The 19,247-nt window shown below is 41.4% G+C and overlaps 1 protein-coding gene across 3 annotated transcripts in view; it reads left to right on the top strand.

The window, feature by feature from the left end:
- HECTD4 (HECT domain E3 ubiquitin protein ligase 4) overlaps positions 1–19,247 on the top strand; it is a 147,260-nt gene that overhangs the window by 22,507 nt on the left and 105,506 nt on the right. For all 3 annotated transcript variants that reach the window (XM_075898745.1, XM_075898744.1, XM_014572912.3), the window contains exons 2-8: positions 2,619–3,136; positions 5,208–5,297; positions 5,674–5,804; positions 9,279–9,387; positions 12,938–13,076; positions 13,916–14,086; positions 17,769–17,961. In XM_075898745.1, the coding sequence (XP_075754860.1) occupies positions 2,619–3,136; positions 5,208–5,297; positions 5,674–5,804; positions 9,279–9,387; positions 12,938–13,076; positions 13,916–14,086; positions 17,769–17,961 (1,351 nt within the window). The remainder of the gene's footprint in view (positions 1–2,618; positions 3,137–5,207; positions 5,298–5,673; positions 5,805–9,278; positions 9,388–12,937; positions 13,077–13,915; positions 14,087–17,768; positions 17,962–19,247) is intronic.

The raw sequence follows: 19,247 nt of genomic DNA, 5'->3' as shown, positions 1-19,247 counted from the left end.
CTGGGGCAGAGCAGCTGGGGTGCTGCTGGGTTGCTCCAGTAGCGCTGCTCCTCGGCGCTACTGGAGCAACCCAGCAGCACCCCAGCTGCTCTGCCCCAGGCGTCCTGATTCAGCCACTGCTGAAACTGACCAGCAGCGGCTGAATCAGGAAGCCTGGGGCAGAGCAGCTGGGGTGCTGCCGGGTTGGTACAGTAGCGCCGAAGAGCGGCGCTACTGGAGCAACCCAGAAGCACCCCAGCTGCTCTGCCCCAGGCGTAGGCAAGAAAAGCCTGGTCTGCTGGGGGGGGCACTAGTTGCATCCCCCCCCCCCAGCAGACCAGGGAGATGCGGGTGGCAGGACCACCCGCATCTTCCACGGCTTTGCTCCGTCTCCCTGGTCTGCTGACCAGGGAGACTGGGAGCAAAGCCTTGGAGCATGCCCACAGCGGGACAGCCCAGGCGCGCCCGGGCTGTCCCGCTGCGGGCGTGCTCCGCGGCTTTGCTCCCGGTGTCCCTGGTCTGCAGGGAGACGGGGAGCAAAGCCTTGGAGCACGCCCGCAGCGGGACAGCCCAGGCGCGCCCGGGCTGTCCCGCTGTGGGCGTGCTCCAAGGCTTTGCTCCCGGTCTCCCTGGTCTGCTGGGGGGGGGGGGGTGCAGCAAAGCCGCTGGACCCCCCCCCCCCCAGCAGACCAGGGACACCTGAGCAAAGCCGCCCAGGCAGCAGTTTTGCTCGGGTATCACTGGTCTGCTGGGGGGGGGGGGTCCAGCGGCTTTGCTGGACCCCCCCCCCAGAAGACCAGGGAGACCGGGAGAAGCTTTTCTCGCCCCGGAGGACACGGGTGGCGACCCGCCGCCCGTGAGCTCCGGGGCGAGAAAAGCCCCGTTCGTAAGTGCGGATCCAACATAAGTCGGATCCGCGTAAGTCGGGGACTGCCTGTATACAGCATTTTATCTGACCGAAGACAACATACAGAGTTTAGGCTGAAATTTAACTTTGATTTGAAAGTTCTACTCAGTCAATCTCAACAGTTCATGTCTTTCACTTCCTTTCTTCTTCCTCTTCGGTTTTCATTTCATGGAAGTTGTTAACAGAATGGCAATCCTGTACTATAGCATTCTCATTTTAAAACTCATGCTTTAGGTCCACTAAGTGGGTAACTGTTTAAAATTAGAGACAGACTTTGTTTATAGTTCAAAAAGGCTGAAGAGAGGTCTGAATCAATACTATATAGGAACTTATTGCGTAGCTAGGCACATTAGATATTTAAACCTCATGTGACATACACTTTAAAGACACTATTACGTTTACAGTGGGGGGGAAAAAAGCAGAACATATTTGATTAGAAAAACAAATCAAATGATCTAGCCTTTGCATAATATCAAAGGAGAATCCAAATAGTAAACAGATTATTTTTGGTGTTGCCTGTGACATTTGTCTAACAAACATATAAAAAACAAAGAAATAGACAAACAAAAACCCAAACACCAACAGCGTTTTAGGTGTTTAACCTTATCGGAAGCCACCTTTTCTTTGAAAGACCTACTATTTAGAATTAATCTTCATTAATTATTCCTCTTTGCTACCGCTTTTTGTTACTTTCTATTTGAGAAGCCATCTTACTGAGTTACAAGTAGTAATCCTGGTATAGATACAAAATTTGTATCTGTATTCAATCCATGATCTGCAAATGTAGTCTGTGGATACTGATTTGCAAGTCTCTAATTGCAAGCAACACATTTCCTGCGTATAAAATGTTAAAGTCCGACAACCTCTAATACCAATTAATAGAGTTTATATTTTACCACAGAAGAGGGGAGACTACACAAAGTGTAGCACTTTAAAAGAGCAATTTAAAATAAACAGCTATTATTGTGAATGTATTATTCAGTGTAATGTATAGGTTAGTAACTAATATTCTTAGACTGGAGATATTGATGTACAAAATGTATTTGGGCTCCCCAAGTTGGGGGAATGAATCTAAAGATCTATATCAGAAAATGTTCTGTGGGAATACCAATCCAGGTGACTCTGCTGATTTCAGATGTGGACTGTTTCATATAATGAAAAGAGATCTATCAACCATCTCAGAAATAATAGTTTTCTGGCTTAGTATTTTGCAGAAATTCTTCAAAACATTGCTTGCTAGCCATGATACTTGATTTTGTTGTGCCCACTTAGTTTCCCATCTTATTTGAAAATGCCAAGATAACAGACATCTTTCTGCTCATAGAAACATTTGATCATAATGTGTGTGTTTGCTGTGACATCAGCTATCAGTAAGGAAAATAACATGATATAACTGCAAACATTTGAAGCATATGTAACAAAGAGTTACTGCAAGAAAAAAAATCACAGTGGGAAGAAGCTGTTGAAATTAGCAGATTGAGGAAAGCACTGTCATTTGCAATTTTCTAAAACCGGAGAAAGTACTACAAAATGTATGTCAAGTAACAATCCTGATTTCCTTGGGGCATGAGGTGTTTTCTGTGTAAAAATATTGTAATACTTTAGGTTGGTATTGTGTTTCCGTATAATATTTAGAAGTTATGTGCCATGTATTTTATTGGATTTTATTTTAAAAGCATTTCTAATAAAAGAAATGTTTGCACTAGTAAATGTGATCATGTTCTCTTCTTAGATTCTAACATTTGAGACTAAGAATCCAACGGAACTAGCTGAGCGTTTGCGTTCTGTTTGCGGAAACCAGAGCAATGCGTATGCCCGCCTGCTTGAATACCGTTTAAATGCTTTGCGTGGACTCTGGAATGCCCAGCGCCAGCTAGCCTTGGAAGAACAACATGAACGGGAGAATTCTGGGGATGAAGAAACATTGGCCTTGCTCAAGCGTCAGGGACTGTTACAGCAACCTGAGCAGGCACCATTTACTTCACGTATGGGGCTTCTGTTGGTCTTTCCTCTTATTCAGTCTCAAAGTAGAACAGATCCCTCTCTCTGTAACATAACTGCTGAGGTACTATTGAATTGCCTTCGTGATTGCCAGCCTTTGAGTTTGACTAAAGAACCAGCTGACTGTCTTAATGGAATTGAATCTTTGCTCTGCTCCTGGTTAGAGGAAACGTCTGCCTCAGGCCAACAGATTCCATATAAGCAAAAAGAGAATGCTGCTGCTGCCCTTGTCGCCTTGGCCTGTGCAAGGTAAGAAGAGTCTATATCAGGCATTTGTCATAGTTAGTGGCAATGTGTTTGTGTTAAAGAATGCCAGAAATTATAATGTGATGTTGCTATGGAAAAGATTTTCATTATACAATACCATTAGTCTCTCTTTATATTAAAAACTGGTTGGAAAAGGTGAAACCAATATGCGAAATATAAATACTTTGTTCGTGTGGAAGTGGAAAGACTTAGGTTAAGACTCATGTGCATGTGGTTTCCTGTACTGTGTTGAACCTGTCTATAACGATGGTCTGCAGAGGATACTAAACATTCTCTTCATCATCTTTCTTTGAGTAAATGGGGAAGAGTTCTGACTTCTCCCTGTGCTCTGTGTCCCTGATCCTGCAGCTTATTTCTCCTCAGAGGCTTACATGGAGAATGATGTACTTCTGTCTGTCATCAGTTGCAGGAAGTGCTTTATATTTAGTTGCCAATGTATATACCTTTCAAATTTCCTATGCTCTGGATGACTGCCTTCTACATACCACACCACAGAAACACTAACCCAGGAGCCCACAAACCTCAATCCCTGCCACAAACCCCATTGCCAACTCTGTTTGCATAGCTATTCAGGTGACATGATCATAGGACCGAACCACAACAGTCAATTTTTCAGGGGCTCATTCACCTGCACATCTTCTAATGTGATCTGTGCAATCATGTGCTACCTTTGCCAGCCAAACCAGATTGTCTCTATGCAAAATGGACACACATTAGTCATCAAAGAAGGTAACATTCAAAAACCAAAAGGAGCGCACTTCAGTCTCCCTGGACATTCAGTAACAGACCTGAAAGTTGCCATATTTCAGCAAAATTCAAAACCAGACTGCAGTGTGAAAATGCAGAGCTGGAATCCATATGGGATCAGTTGTTGCTATGCGGCATGTCTAAGGTTATTGTCAAAAGGCATTGATATTCTCTTTGTGAATATAAATGGTTAAAGGAACCAAAATTAAATAAAGTAATTGAATTAAAGGTCTTCTTCTATGTCTTTACAAAGTTGCCTATATAATGCTACCTACAGTTTTATAGTATTTTGAGTTGTATGTTTACCTACAAAAATTGTGTACTCCTCCATGTATTGGACACCATTTATAAAGAAAGATGCCTTTAAAGTACAAAACTAACATAATCTGCTGTCTTAAGTTTCTATTTGAACCTGCAAGTTTAATATTTTGAAGAAACTACTAAGGAGATAACCTTCAGTTGGGGAAGAACCCATTATAAGACACATTTTAGTAGTGGCCTAAAAAACACTTACGAGATTTCTACTGTTCATCTTCTCTGACAAACATTTGCTAGTGTAGCCCACCAGTTCTGTTCCCTAGACTTAAGATTTTTAAATTCCTTTTAAGGATAATCAATTGTGGAAAGCATTGGACTATCCCTTTGAAGTCTTCATTTGCAACACTTAAACCAAATATAGTCCTTTAACAATGAATAAAAGAGATCTAAGTTGCTCTAGTTCCCCTCCCTTGCATTTCGTTTATCGAGCTGTCTGTGGAAGCTGATGCCCAAAATAAGTAGGCTCAGGTCTGGCAGTCCGATATTGTCCTTCCCAATGCCTCCTCTTTGGCTAGGTCTACTCTAAAGCTTTTTCCGATTTTTTTTTTTTTGAAGAAGCTTTTCCAAAATTTGGCCTGTCTACACTGGGCCAAATTTAGGTAAATCCTCCTCTTTCGGAAGAGCCCTTCTTCCTCATGGAGTGAGGAAGACAGGCTTCTGAAAGAGTGCATTTGCATTTCCGCAAAAAAAAAAAAAAAGTGGAAGAGCAAATGCGTTCCCTGGATGCGGCGGAGTTGGTATCCCGGAAAGCCCTGCAGTGTAGACGTACCTTTTGTGTTACCCCAGAGTGGGTAGAAATAATTCAGAACAAGGGGGGAGGGAGAGAGTGGGAGAGAGAGAGAGAGAACACGAACACATCATTAAAGTTTTGCATCAAGTTGTTACTGGATATTATGTTTGAATATCTGTTGTGCTTTCTATTCTTGTGTAAAAATCAGTGCTTATTTTTCACAAAGACTTGTAACTCTTATTTTATTTACTGTCCTAGAGGATCGCTGAAAACTTTTGTTCACACAGTACATCTATTACAAAAACAGACAGACCTGGGATCCCTGCCTGTGGCTGATGTATTATACAGGTAGGTATTAAGTTTTCTAATTGTAGCCCTTTTGCATTGACCTTGAAAATACGTCAGTATTAAAGATAAAAGATGAGTCTCAATACGTGTGCCATTGACAAATCCAAGACTTTATAGTTACTCAAATGAAAATTTGGGAAGCCCTAGGAAAATTGGCAATCTGGTAATTGAGGTAGAATACTAATAAAAGGCTAACTCTTAGTATATTTAGGGTTTTTTTGAAGATCGCTTAATTATGAACTGTAACAGAGATAAGAAATTTCCCTCTTGAAAAATATCTTTAATCTTAATTTTCTAGCTGGTTAACTGTTGCTTTTATTATTACACTGAAAACATTTTCATTTTGTATTTTACTCTATTTTTGGGGGGGTTAAAGGTTGCTGCTTCTGGAAGGTGGTCCTGGATCTCCCTCCTGTTTGCTTGGTGGAAAACACATGGTATCTTGGGGATTTGAAGATATGTTACCTGCGCCTGATGCTAACAGTGGTTCTAACTCTGAAAACAAAGGTGAACTGTTTATTTTATGAATATACCAAAATCATTTAAGATAATCAGTTTTTTTTCATTGATAGTACAGAGTATTTTATTCTTTATCTAAAGCTTTAGAATTTGAGAGGTTCTTTTTCTTTCTGTTGGAAATAATATAAAAGCAGTCATAGGGTACGGCTATAGTGTGTGCATACCTTCAGATTTTTTTCCTGGAAGAGGCTTTTCCGCCATTTGGCCCCATCTACACAGGGCCAAATGTCTGAAAACCCCCCTCTTTCAAAAGCCCCCTTCTTCCTCATAAAATGAGATTTATAGGGGCTTTCGAAAGAGGGCTTTTTTCCCTGACATTTGGCCCCGTATAAACGGGGCCAAATGGCAGAAAAGCCACTCCAGAAAAAAAAATGGAAATGGGAATGCAAATGCGAGCGCTATTTGCATACCTCTTCCAAACCCCCTACAGTGTAGCAGTACCCATAATGCATAATAAAGAGAACACGTGGGTCCATGTTTTTCAGAAGATGGTGTAACTGGGCATCTATAGGAACTTGCTAGTACCTATTATTTGCAAATCCCCACATTTGTGCAAGAAGATAGGTAAGCAACCAGTTTTCTAGCATGCATATTCAAAAACAGACTAATGCGCATTAGGGATGTGTTAGTATACATATTTACATGATTAACCGATGAGCCTGGACCCATTGGTTAACATTCACAGTTACACAAAAGCGTGCCTCTCCTCTCCTCTCCTGTCCTCCCCGCTGCATCTGTAGCAGAGGCAGTCGTGGGGGGAGCAGGCAGGAGCTGGTGCTCACGTGAAGCTGGCTTTTAAGCAGGCTCCCTGCAAGCACTGGCTTGCAGAAAGCCACCTGCCCACCCGCACTACTGCCTCTGATACAGAGGTAGCAGCGTGGGGCAGGCAGGAAGGAGCCAATGCTCACGAAGAGCCGGCTTTTAAGCAGGCTCCTTGCAAGCACTGCTACCTGTCCCCCTGTCCCTGCTGCTACCTCAGATACAGAAGCAGCAGTACAGAGGACGGGAAGTGGTGCTAGTAGGAAGCTGGCTTAAAGCACTGGCTCCCATAGAACCGCCCCCCGGGTGTAAATGTGTACCTGCTGAAAATTTCAGTGGTTACAGGTTTACCAAAAAAAATATTTTTTAACTTCCCTGATGAGCGAGGACCTAATTTTACATCTAATACATTATTGTCACAGTAAGCAACTATTAGTGTACAGCCCACTTTGAGAAAGCTACTGACGGGCAACTTCTATTTGTTTACTTACTGGCTCTGTAGCCATGGAGCATTCTGGCTCCCAGTAGTTGCAGTTTGGTGTTTGCAGCCAATGGGAGCTGTGGGAAGTTTTGTGGCCTGGGCCGCTGCTTCCTGTGGCTCTCCTTGGCTGCAAATGGCAAACTGCAGCCGATGGGTGGCATGAGGTTCTGTGGCTGCGGAGCCAGTAAGCAAACAAACCAGAGTGTCCCGTTAGCATCTTTCTTAGTGGGCCCACAGCCCACTTTGAGAAACAGTGTCTTAGTGGGAAAGTGCTTAACTTTAGAACTGCCAATGTTTCTTTCCTTTCTTTTCCTTACCCATTCTTCTCTGCTCTCCCTTATCTCTTTCTGTGCCTCCCCTTTTCTTCCTGCTGTATTTCCTACAGCAACTCCCAATTTCTACCACTTCCCTAATTTTATTGCTACAAAAGTAAGCAATGAAATAGTTAATGTTAGTGTTGATATGTCATCAGACTTGAATTGAAGTCTCAGTGAGATCATGGCAGATGAAAGTAATTCACACTTCTGAGTCATTATTTCAGCTGGCCTGCAGACTCAGGAAGACAAATATATTGGTTTACACTCTGCATGTGTGTAACATTATGTTTGCTGCCATGGAGTTATGAAATAAGTTGTTCTGGAAAAAAAAAAAGAAAGCTTTGATTTTTGTGATTTGAATATGTAAAATGAACTGTCAGTGTACTTTAAGTGGGTTGGATAATCTTGTGTGCCATAAGTATGTTATAGCAGCACAATTTTTCCATCTCCAACCTTTTTTGCTTGCTTGGTGGTTTTCTAGTTCTGATGTAAATGAATTAAAAGATTGACTATGTCCTCATTGAACAAAGATTATTCTCTCTCAATTAACAAAGATCAGAGAAACAAATGGCTAAATGTAAGAGCAATACTAAATTCCACCTGCATTTACTGGCAGCAGTTATATTTTATAAATGCATTGTTAGATGTTTTTTTTTCCCCACAGTTACCAAACAGTAGTAGACAAGCTTGCACGGAGCCATGTAGTTTAGATGTACCCTTTGGGTATGTCTACACTATCACCCTAGTTCGAACTAGGGTGGTAATGTAGGCAACCGGAGTTGCAAATGAAGGCCGGGATTTGAATTTCCCGGGCTTCATTTGCATAAAGCCGGGCGCCGCCATTTTTAAATGTCTGCTAGTGCAGACTCTGTGCCGTGCGCCTACACGCGGCACGGAGTCCGCACTAGCGGACATTTAAAAATGGCGGCGCCTGGCTTTATGCAAATGAAGCCTGGGAAATTCAAATCCCGGCCTTCATTTGCAACTCCGGTTGCCTACATTACCACCCTAGTTTGAACTAGGGTGGTAGTGTAGACATACCCTTCCTCATTCCCTAGAAAAAGGAGTTAAATCCTTCTTTTCTTTTTAACAACATAAAAGAAAGTGGTCTTCTGTTCCATTGAAATCTTCTAAAAACAATTAGAAGAAAATTAGGCTTAAAATGTATTATAAAAAATAATTTAGATTCTGATTGTGAAAGTAAAGCATTTTCATCTTAAATGAGTCCTGTTGTGCTGTGCATGTCCTATTACCAAACACGGTTAAATGAAACACTCTAACTTGCACCATAGTCAGATTTGAGTGTGCAGCCAAAAAATCTGTAGTTGTTCGTGGTTGATCATATATCATGAACTCTGAGCCAGAACACATGAGGAATTTAAAATTATAACTTAAACTCTGAGCTATACTGTGTAATAGGTAAGAAATCAATACAGAAATAGGGAACTTCTCAAATGTATATCTTCCATATATCTGAGAAAAAAATTACCCACTCCCGACCCTGCATACTTGAATGAGCAACTGGCTGTATGTTATACTGTTCTCATTGAATTTGCTTGGAAGCATTTCACATTTTTTGTATAATTTATTTCATATTTTAATATATTTACATTAATAATGTGAGTAAATTGTAAATATACAGTTATCCATAATGGGATATAAGCAAGGTAGAATGCCTACTACAAAATGGGGCATTGGTCTTTGATTGGTCATTTGAGAAGTGACTGTAATTCAGATAGTAATTTTTATATATAAAAGATAAATCTTGCCTCTGGTAACTAGGTAAGAAGAGGAACTCTAATTTGTTTTCAGTGACTGTCCTACCAGCAGCTGCAACATGATAATTGTAAATAACCACTGTAGCTTTGCTGTCCATAAAAGGTGAATGCTTCCTTCCTATTTCAGATGCAGACTTAGGGCGCTGTCTTGCAGCAGATGGACTTTATCTTTATACATCTAATTCAGTAGGCAAAGGAATAAGCAAATTAGGATCTGGATTACATGGTACTCTACGGTAAGCCACAGTATTATGATATTTCTGCCTTTGCAAATTTTTTAACCTGTTTAGATAAATCTTTGTTGTCAAAGGACCTAATATGTATATGAAGCATCTAGTTTTTTTTTTCACTAAATCATTTTTCCGTGATTCAGATTCAGTGATTTGATTTTCCCTTTCTTATATTGAAAATTACTTCTCTTAATTATCTTCCTCATCTAACATATTTTGAGATGTTTTCCTTTATAGAATGTTATAGACATAAATTTATTCTTCCTCGGGAGCGGTTGACAGTGGCAGGTGGAACAGCCTTTTCAGCGTGGGAGGGAGACTCTCTTTGGACTCTCTGATACCCATTGGCCAGATGGAGTGAGGGGTGCTGATTGACCAGCTTTCCCCAGCTCCCAGGATTTAACGTGAGTCAGCGGCCTTGTGGAGCTCACTTGACTCTGTTCCAGCACCCCCATGCTGAGCGAGGCATGGGAATCCATCCTGATTTGATACTGTGAAACTAGCCAATTGCCTGTTTGGGAGTCGGGAAGGATTTTTTTCTTCCATGAACAAATTGGCAGAGGACCTTGGAGTTTTTCTCCTTTCTCCCACATCTTCAAGCACAGTAGGCTGAGTAAGAATGTTCTAGAACCTAAATGAGGTACTTGGTTGAGTTATGAATTCCTGTAACTTGCGACCTTTTTCCAGTTGAATTGAAAGAATAGTTCCCAGAGGTAAAAACCTTGGATTTGGTGATGGGATTAGGCTCGTGGGATAGAGCAAGTCTCTCGTGATTTGAAGTCCTGTTTCTTCTATACCCTCCGTGCCCCTCATGGAGGGGTGGGTGATTGGAGTAGGAACAGGCTGAGCCTTGTGTGGTAAGCTGAGAAGAGCCTTCCCTTAGATACTATTTATACCGTGGGGGTCACAAGGCTCCTACACTGCAACCAATTGAATGCCTGGAGTAGGAGAGAATCGGTGATGGACAGGTGGTACCCCTTTCCTGTGTGTAAGTTTAATAAAATTGCAACCTGTTGCTTAAAATCCATTCATCTCATTACACTGCTGCATCCACATCAAAGCTTGGAAGTTAGGAATTTATATTGTCTGTGTTACAAATTTCAGCTATTAGTACAAGATGTGACTTGTTCTATCTCTTTATTGTTTCCTTGCTTATGATGCTTGACTCTTCAGGCTTCACATACTTAAAGCCAGAGTTTGATGGTTTAGGACCCCTGGGATGCCAACTGAGGAGCTTAACATGCCATTGAGCCAGCCTTCTTTGACAGCTTGGGCACCCGTTTACTTGGTCTTGCTGAGCTAAGCTCTCAAGCCTCCTCCAGCACAGTAGTCAGAGCCATACCCAGTTCTGATGGAGACACTGATGTCAGCCCTAGAAGGGCTGTTTAAGGGATTTACTATAGTACCTAGATGTTCAACATGGTAACTAGATGTTGGGGTACAAATCCAAAATTGCATGAAGTTAACTTCCTTCCTCAATGTGAAGAAAGATATGAACAGCCTCTTGCCACTTTCCCAGTTAGTTATTACATAAACTATATTATAAACCAGAAATAAGTTTAACAACTCCTGTTGTTGCATGAGTATACATCCCTGCCAAACTGAAGTTTTCACTTCATGTATCTGACAAAGTGGGCACCTGTCCACGAAAGCTTATGCTCAAATGCATTTGCAAGTCTTTAAGGTGCCACAGAACTCCTTATTTTTATTAACTGCTAGGGGGCTGTGCCCCCTACTCGCTATGCTCACCAAACTCCCTCTTGTGGGCACTAGGCAAACTTGACTCCCACTCCCCCCTCCCCCCGGCCATTGGGCCCTTTCTCCTTACTCCCCCCTTACTCCCACCATGCCAGCCCTTTCTCTCCCCACCCCCTGCTGTGCCAGCCCAGGCCCTTTCTGCTCCCGGCCCGCCTCCAACACCTTAGGCCTCTTTATCCTTCCCTCTCCACCCCCAGCTGTGCCGCCCAGGCCCCTTCTCTTTCCCCTGTCTGGGCCCTTTCTCCCTCCCTCCCCCACTCTCCCACAGCTGCACCAGCTCTGGCCCTTTCTCTCCTCCCCCACCCTCTCTCCGGCCGCAACTTAACCCTAACTATGCTCTCCCCTTGCCTGCCTAGGGGCGAGGAGGCTGCCCTGTGCAGCTGCCAAGAGCTGGGGAAAGGGGAAGGAGGAGGCTGGTAGAATGCAGAGTGATGTGATGATGTCACTCTGTTGTCCTGCAGGAAAAGTTTTATTTATATATAGAGAGAGAGATTAAAAGGTGTATTTTAAGTGGTCAAGGAGGTAATAAAAGAACGATACAGTTTGCTAAGAAAATAATAGATTATTCAGTCTAATCTAGAGTTGCTAAAAACTGGTTACACCCTAGATTTCTCATCCTGGATTTTGTTTAAATAGAGTCCTTCACAGGCCAGGAATCCCAGGGCCTGAGTCCAGCAGTTCTCTCCCACCCTTTTCAGTTGTTTAGTTTCATAGTGTTTTCAAGTATCTCTGGGCTGGAGAGAAAGAGGTAAAGGATGATGAAGACCATCATTGCTTTTCTCCCCCTTATATAGAATTTCCATATGGTAGGAAATCTTTGATTCTCCCTCACCTCTCATGAAACAGCTCAGCAGACCAGGGATTTGGTTAGGATCAGGTGACCAGATCACCTGACTCTGTCATCCATAAGTCAATAGCATGGAATTTTCCAGAAAGGCCAAGCCAGTTCAGTCCTTTGTACTATCTGGTGGGCCATTAAGCCCAGTGTGGCTATTCCATTGTAGAACTTGAGGTGTCAGCAGTGACCCAAAGTAGCAGATATGAAATACAGACACAAGTCAATATTCCTAACTGCATCTACAAAAGTGATACATGTATATGAATTAGAGAATCATATTCAGTAAATCATAACATTTCCAGTGATAACTTTCATCAGCCCGCTTGCATCAAACATATCTCAGTTATGTCATATTTATATCATAATCATAAGGAATGCCACATCACACAGTGTTACTACATTAAATACAGGCGACCCCCGACTTATGACCTCCCGACTTAGGACTCCCTGCATTTACGACCACCCTTCTCCAGCCCAGCCTCTCAAGCCCACCAGCCCCAGGCCAGCTATAGAAGCAGCTCACACGGTGCCACTTCCACCCGGCACAGCCCCCAGCTGGCTATGACTGCTTCTCCAGCGCGGGTCCTTTACTTCCTCCCAGCACAGCCCCAGCCGGTTATGGGAAGAGTTTATGCGATATCGCTTCCAGCCGGCACAGCCTCAGCTGGCTATGGGAGCAGTTTATGCGGCACCGCTTCCACTGGCACGGCTGGGGACTACAACTCCCAGGAGGCAAAATGAATCAGGAACGGAACCCCCATTTATATCATGCGCCTGTGGGAAGTAAGGGTTCGACTTACGACGGCTCCACTTAAGACGATTCTCCAGGAACCAATTAGGTCGTAAGTGCGGCGGTCGCCTGTAGATACATGGCTTTGTAACTAGGTTCAAACAAAGCTCAAGAAATGTTTGAAAAAGAGTAGCATATTTAAAGGTTGTAATGTCCTGCTTTTTCCCCAGAGGCTTTGTGTACTGTCGTAATGAGGAATTGGAGACTGGATGGATTGCTTTTGGCAATGGCAAACTTCTTCATCGGCCTGTCTCTTTTGATAATAAGCCTCACTCCCTTTTCCAGGTCATTGACCAGAATACCCTTCAGGTAAAAAACAAACAAACAAAACCCTTATGCCTTTGTTTCATAAAAAGATATATTCTTAAAATGTCAAAAAAATAATACTGCTGTACTTTCAAGCAAATTTTCTAGGTTAAATTTAATTGATTCTCTCGTGCTTGCTGTGTGCTTTTTTTTCCACAATGAAACTGCTTCTGCCGATGCCCACTAATAAAGTTGTATGTCATGCCTTGCAAACCATTTTACAAGTTACATTGTGCCACAGTGTCCATGTGCACATATCACAAATTAATAGTTAAAAACAAAGTACGCTGCTGATGCCTCCATTTTTTTTAAATACAATAATGGTTGGCACCTTCACTTCTCACTATAATTGTACTATCTCTCTTTCCTTTTTTTCCCATTGCGGTATAAAGAAGTTTCACTGAAGAATAAAGAGCAAGGCTACTGTTTCCAGCCATATACAATATGTTTCCTCAAATTAAGTGTTTGGTTTCCTCTTATTAGTTTCCTTGCAGAATTTTGAGCAGATATTTCAGTAGTGTAAAGCAGATAATTATATTAATATTTATATTTCTAATGATAGTGTATACATTTTTCAGGAGTTTGAAACCTGTCTATTTTTAGATGGATAACTGTGTCTTGCTAGCATGGAATTTGTTAGTACGTGGTATGTCTGTTTGGCAAACTGTGTTCTCCCTCAGATTATAGCAAATTATAAATAGATATGGAACCCTAATGAACCTTGCTTTAATAATTTAAAAAAACCCCACACTTTTAGGTTATCTAGTTATAGTCTGAAGAGCAACTTCAAAGTGTGAACTGGACTCTCTTTCTTTCTTGCTTGCTTTCCTACTGATCTGTAGGTATGTCAGATACTTCCAATGCCAGTAAATCACTTCCCAGTTGGCAGTACTATGACTACCGTACATCTTTCTTCAGACGGTACCTATTTCTACTGGATCTGGTCTCCTGCAAGCTTGAATGAAAAAACACCAAAGGGACACTCTGTCTTTATGGATATTTTTGAACTTATAGTAAGTGTATTTTCAATTGAATTTGGGTGTGGTTTTTTTTTTTGTAGTAGATGTAGTTTAGTGACGCGAACAATGTTTCTTAAAATAGTAACATTTATTAAACTTACCAGATATGTTAATTGTTCACAGAAGTGCTAGTCTATTATTTCAGGAATATAGTCAAAACGTTACAAGCAGTTGACATAATATTTAACAGGATGCAAAGCCATACTATAAAATTTGTACTTCCAGAGGACGTTTTAATATAGCAAGCTTGTACCATGTTATGTTAGTATGAAATTATATTATTTCTCTTTTTCTTACTGAATCAGTAATTTAGTATAAATGCCATATACTAAGTGGAGACTGTTTACTGTTTTAAAATGCAATAAGCTGTTCAGCTTAATAGAAGTTATGTTTATAAGGGTAAAACAAATGCACTTTATCACTCAAGTCTGTAAATTTTGTACTATTTTTTTTTTTAATTTAAGTTTTGGAGATATACATGACAACAGTTTGGATTCCTTTCCTCTCGATAGCTTCTATACATCCTTGATTAGTTCTCTTGAGGTGCAGAAGAAATGTTAAAAACGTAACTCTCAAGTTTAAACCTTGCATTTAATGGCTGCTTCTAAATGGCACAGTCTCCAGCAGTTTAAACCAGCGTTTCTCAACTTTTTTTTTATAAAGTACCCTTTTAAAATATATTATATAAGTACCCCCCGCTCCTACAGCTTTCAGACACTCAGAATTTTTTTCTACCAGTGCAACACATTTGTTTAAACAACTTAATTGTAGCAAGGTGGGCAATGACATTTTTGGGCTTAAAAAGTACAAAAATAATAAAGTGCTCTAAAACTTAAAACAAAATTTCAGTTTTCTCCAAATTTCAGTTGTGTTGATGTACCTCCCCCCCCCCCCGACTTCTTTTGAGTATCCCTAAGAGTACTCGTACAACTGGTTGAGAAACACTGGTCTAAACAATTTCAGTTCTATAGAGACTGAAACCACATCAATCTATTAACTTTTTTTGGCATTGGTACAATTTTTACTATTGTCAGTACCAATAGACTTGTATAGTATATTGGAAGCAGTATAAATTGTTGAAATGATGACCAAGAATCATAGAAAGCTATGACTGAAAGGCACCTCAATAGGTCACCTAATCCAGTCCCCTGCACTTAGGCAGGAGGAGGTATTTAGACATGATGCAGCTGCGGGCGACAGTGCAGGTTCTGACTCCCTAACCTGTTGCAAACTCCCATTGTACTGGCTCCCTGAATTATTATTCTCCAGTTTCATGGAATCTTGGGAAGGAGTTGAGGACTTTAAAAATCAATCTAATCTAACAGAAGGGTCTTTCCATTTTTAAGGTAAGGGATTCTCCGATTCATTTCCTTTGTATATTACTAGAAAAAACAAATTTCAGTTTCTGAATGACCTCCAGATGGGTCCCTCCGGAATGTGAGCGCTCTCGGCGGGTGTTTCTGGCCTTGGCTCTCTGTTAGGAAGGTCTTTCACAGCAGAAAGCACTTAAGAAAAAGCTTTCACTCATTCCTGTTGAGAACACAGCCACTGTCTTAACTTTTTGTGAAATTATTAGTTAAAATATTAAATTTATTAAATGTCTCATCTACACTAAATACTTTTACCAGGATAGCTATGCTGGTTAGGGGAGTGGGGTCTTTTTTTTTAAATGACATTGCTATAACTGTGCTTATAGTAATATATAATTTTTATCCAAGGTATGTTTTAGTCATGGGCTGTAAACAAAAATTCGTGGCCCAGGACCTCTCCATGACTTGTATTATATACTCCTAACTAAATCTTGGGTGCTCTGTGGGAGAGAGGTTTGTTGGGACTGGCAGGCTCTCTACTTGGCCCTGGAAGTAGTGACATATACTCAGCTCCTAGATGGAGGTGCAGCCTGGGGACTCTGTGCACTGCCTCCATCCCAAGGTCTGGCTCAGCAACTCCCATTGGGCAGAAACTCTGGCTATTGGGAGCTGCAGTGGCAGTACCTGTGGGTAGAGAGACAGCATGCAGTGTTTGCTTAACCATTCTTCCACCTACGAGTCATAGGACATGTTGCCACTTCCAAGAAGCTGCCCAAGGTGAGCGCCGCACAGAGCCCATACCCCAAAATTTCTTTTATACCCCAATCCCCTTACCCCAACCCTGGGCCCCATCCCATACCTAAACTCCTGCTGATAAGAGGGAGGATAGTATCCTGAGACTATCCCAGCTAAGGATGTGAAGGACTAGATGACTATCTGAGAAGCAAATGCTTATGGGATAGTCGACAGGATAGTCAACTAGTTGCTTTGTCCGCCTCCACCCCCCATCCCGCTACCTCTGTCAGATAGAGGCAGCAAGCGGCGGGAGAAGAGGGGTACTTCAAAGTGGCAGTGCTGCACGGATCTCGGGGTAGTTGATCCGCGCAGCACTGCCACTTTGAATGCCACAGGGAGCCTGGCATCAGGCTCCTTGTGGCATTTCAAAGCAGCAGTGCCCCATGGAGCTCGGGGTCAGCTGGAGGCACCCTATCGAATAGTCAATGCAAAAATGCTTTGACTATTCGATTATTCAGTTACCTGATACTTAATATCTTTACTCCCAGCAGTTGCTAGTGTGACTGGTCAAGGGGCTGCCTGAGCCTCTCAGCTGGCCTTCAAGCCACTATGGAGATCCCAAAGGGCCTGGAAAGTCCTGGACTCTAGGCTTCTATGACCGATATGCAGCCTTACTTATATCTGTTCTCTGAATATTGGGGATTAAGCAGTTAATTGAGTAGTTGATGGAATTTCCATGTGTCTTACTACATTTCAATGGCAGAGGTGCAGTGGGGAACCTGGGAAGAGTGGGGACTCAAGCAGTCCCTGCTTGCACCAGGTTCTGACGGCTGCACCTCTGTCTTGAGGTGCAGCAGTTGGAACCCGGGGTGAGCGGGGACTGCTTGAGTCCCTGTTGATCCCGTTTCCCGCACTGTGCCACTGCCTCCCCTGCTTCCCTGTGGAGACAGTGCTGTGGGGAACCGTCTTTTAACCCGGCTCCCTCCAGTTTCTGCTCCCTCCCTTGCTGCCTCTGTTTTAGAGGCAGCAAGGGAGAGGGGAGAAGTGACTAGTCAAGTAGCGACTTGACTAACAGATAAGCCTAGGCTTATTGGGTAGTCAACTAGTTGCTTACATCCCTACTGAATAACATAATATTAATATAACTATACTGGTAAAGTATTCTTAATGTAGATAAGACCTAGACCTTTCCAGAATTGCATTATGTAGGGGAAATCTTCATCCAGTCTTTCAGCTATGTGACTTAGTCTTTTACAAAACTTACTTGTAAAATTAAAATAATTGTTAATATATGTGTTATAATTAAAACATCTAACTACTTGGTTTTGTATAATGTTAGCTTTAACTTTATTTCTGGAAATTTATTTATGGCAACCAGACTATTGAAGTTCTGGTTTTCAACTTAAAAAATGTCTAAAGATGATCAGTTATGATACGATTTTGGCAATGATCTAATAAACTAGGTTTCTAGGTATTTCAGTCACACCAATCACCTTGATATGAGACTTCTTTGCATAATTCTGGATCTGTTTTTTGCTTCTCTTCTCACTTTGGGAGATGTAGGAATAAAATCCTCAATCTCTTAGGGACACTTATGTCTAATGACCATTTTTTTCCTTTCATTTGCATAGGAAGAAAATGATATATGTATAGCAAGTCCTCTACAGGAGCGCATTATACTAATGAGGAAAGAGGGGGAATCAGCAAAAAGTATAAATGAGATGCTTCTGAGTAGGCTTTCAAGGTACAGAGCTTCCCCATCAGCAACACTGGCTGCTCTGACTGGTTCTACAATCTCCAATACATTGAAAGAAGACCAAGCAGGTCAGAAGAGTTCTGTTCTCCTTGATAATTATTTTTCCATTTTGTTTGCAGTGGTGCATATTTACAAAATTATTTCTCTAAATATAGAACTCTGAAAATCCTATATACCTGTATGTATAATGTCTTTAAATGTATGCTTTTTAAACTGCTATCACATATATTATTTTTACTAATTTTGTAGTCTCAGAAGGGTAGCCGTGTTAGTCTCTAATGTTAAAAACAACGAGCAGTCCTGTGGCATCTTAAATACTAACACATTTGTTAGTCTCTAAGGTGCCACAAGACTAATTTCTTAATATATATTAAAGTTCTCTAAAATTGTGTGAATTTCTCATAAAGGTAGTTGTGTTGGAATACTTTTTACAAATACACACCTGAGTCCAAGTGCTAAACACTCAAAGTTCTAAAAACAAACTAACATAGTTCATATTCATGTAAAATACACTGATGTAAGGAAAAAAGATTGATTACGCAAAAATAGTAGCTGTCATAAACACTGCCCCCTTTTGTAGCTATCTGACAGCTCAATTCTGCCACTTTTATTCTGAAGCTTCAGGAAGTAGCTGAGTTAGTCTGTACAGCATAAACTTAAAAAACAACAAATAGTTTGTTCATCTGAAGAAGTGTACTGTGCCCACGAAATGTGTGCCCACGAAATGTGTAAGTGATTTCATAAGACTTTTTAAATGGCACCAGCACTACAAGAGGCCTTAAAAATCTCCCATGAAAATCCAAAAGGATTTTTTTTAAGATGGGATCATTACTTCTTATTGTGCCTAGACCACCATGATTTGACAAGTAGGGACATTTAAAGAGAGTAAAAAGTGGTAGTACATCCCGAGGGCCTCTTGTCTTCCTTGGGCTTTACAATGTTGGGTATGATATTTTACCCTCTTAAACTTCTGTCGAAGGGATGTCTGTTTGCCTCTCCATGAATTCTACCTTCTGTTAGGTTTTAGGTTTCTGAGGGAGGGATTTTTTTTTCTGATGATATCATAATTATTATAGGAAGTAGGATGTATCATTATTCATATTTAAAGAACATTTTATTCAAATTATATTTTAAAATGCCACTGAAACAGTACATGCCTTCCTAAGAATTAACTCCAGTGAATGGGGGTAGGAGTGGAGGAACAGGCATTTTAGAGTCTCTTGTTCAGCCCCACAAGTAAATTCCAATGGCTGCAAAAAAGTTAGATTTATGAGCATGATCTGATGGATTTATTTTAGCTCCAATACAGATGTCCAATATAGATTTTATTTTAGCTCCAATACAGATGTCCTAC

Source organism: Pelodiscus sinensis, chromosome 15, assembly GCF_049634645.1.
Source record: "Pelodiscus sinensis isolate JC-2024 chromosome 15, ASM4963464v1, whole genome shotgun sequence".
In the NCBI taxonomy this organism is placed as follows: Eukaryota; Metazoa; Chordata; order Testudines; family Trionychidae; genus Pelodiscus; species Pelodiscus sinensis.
Note: the sequence above shows the minus strand (reverse complement) of the source record. Positions and strands in the feature narration are given on the sequence as shown.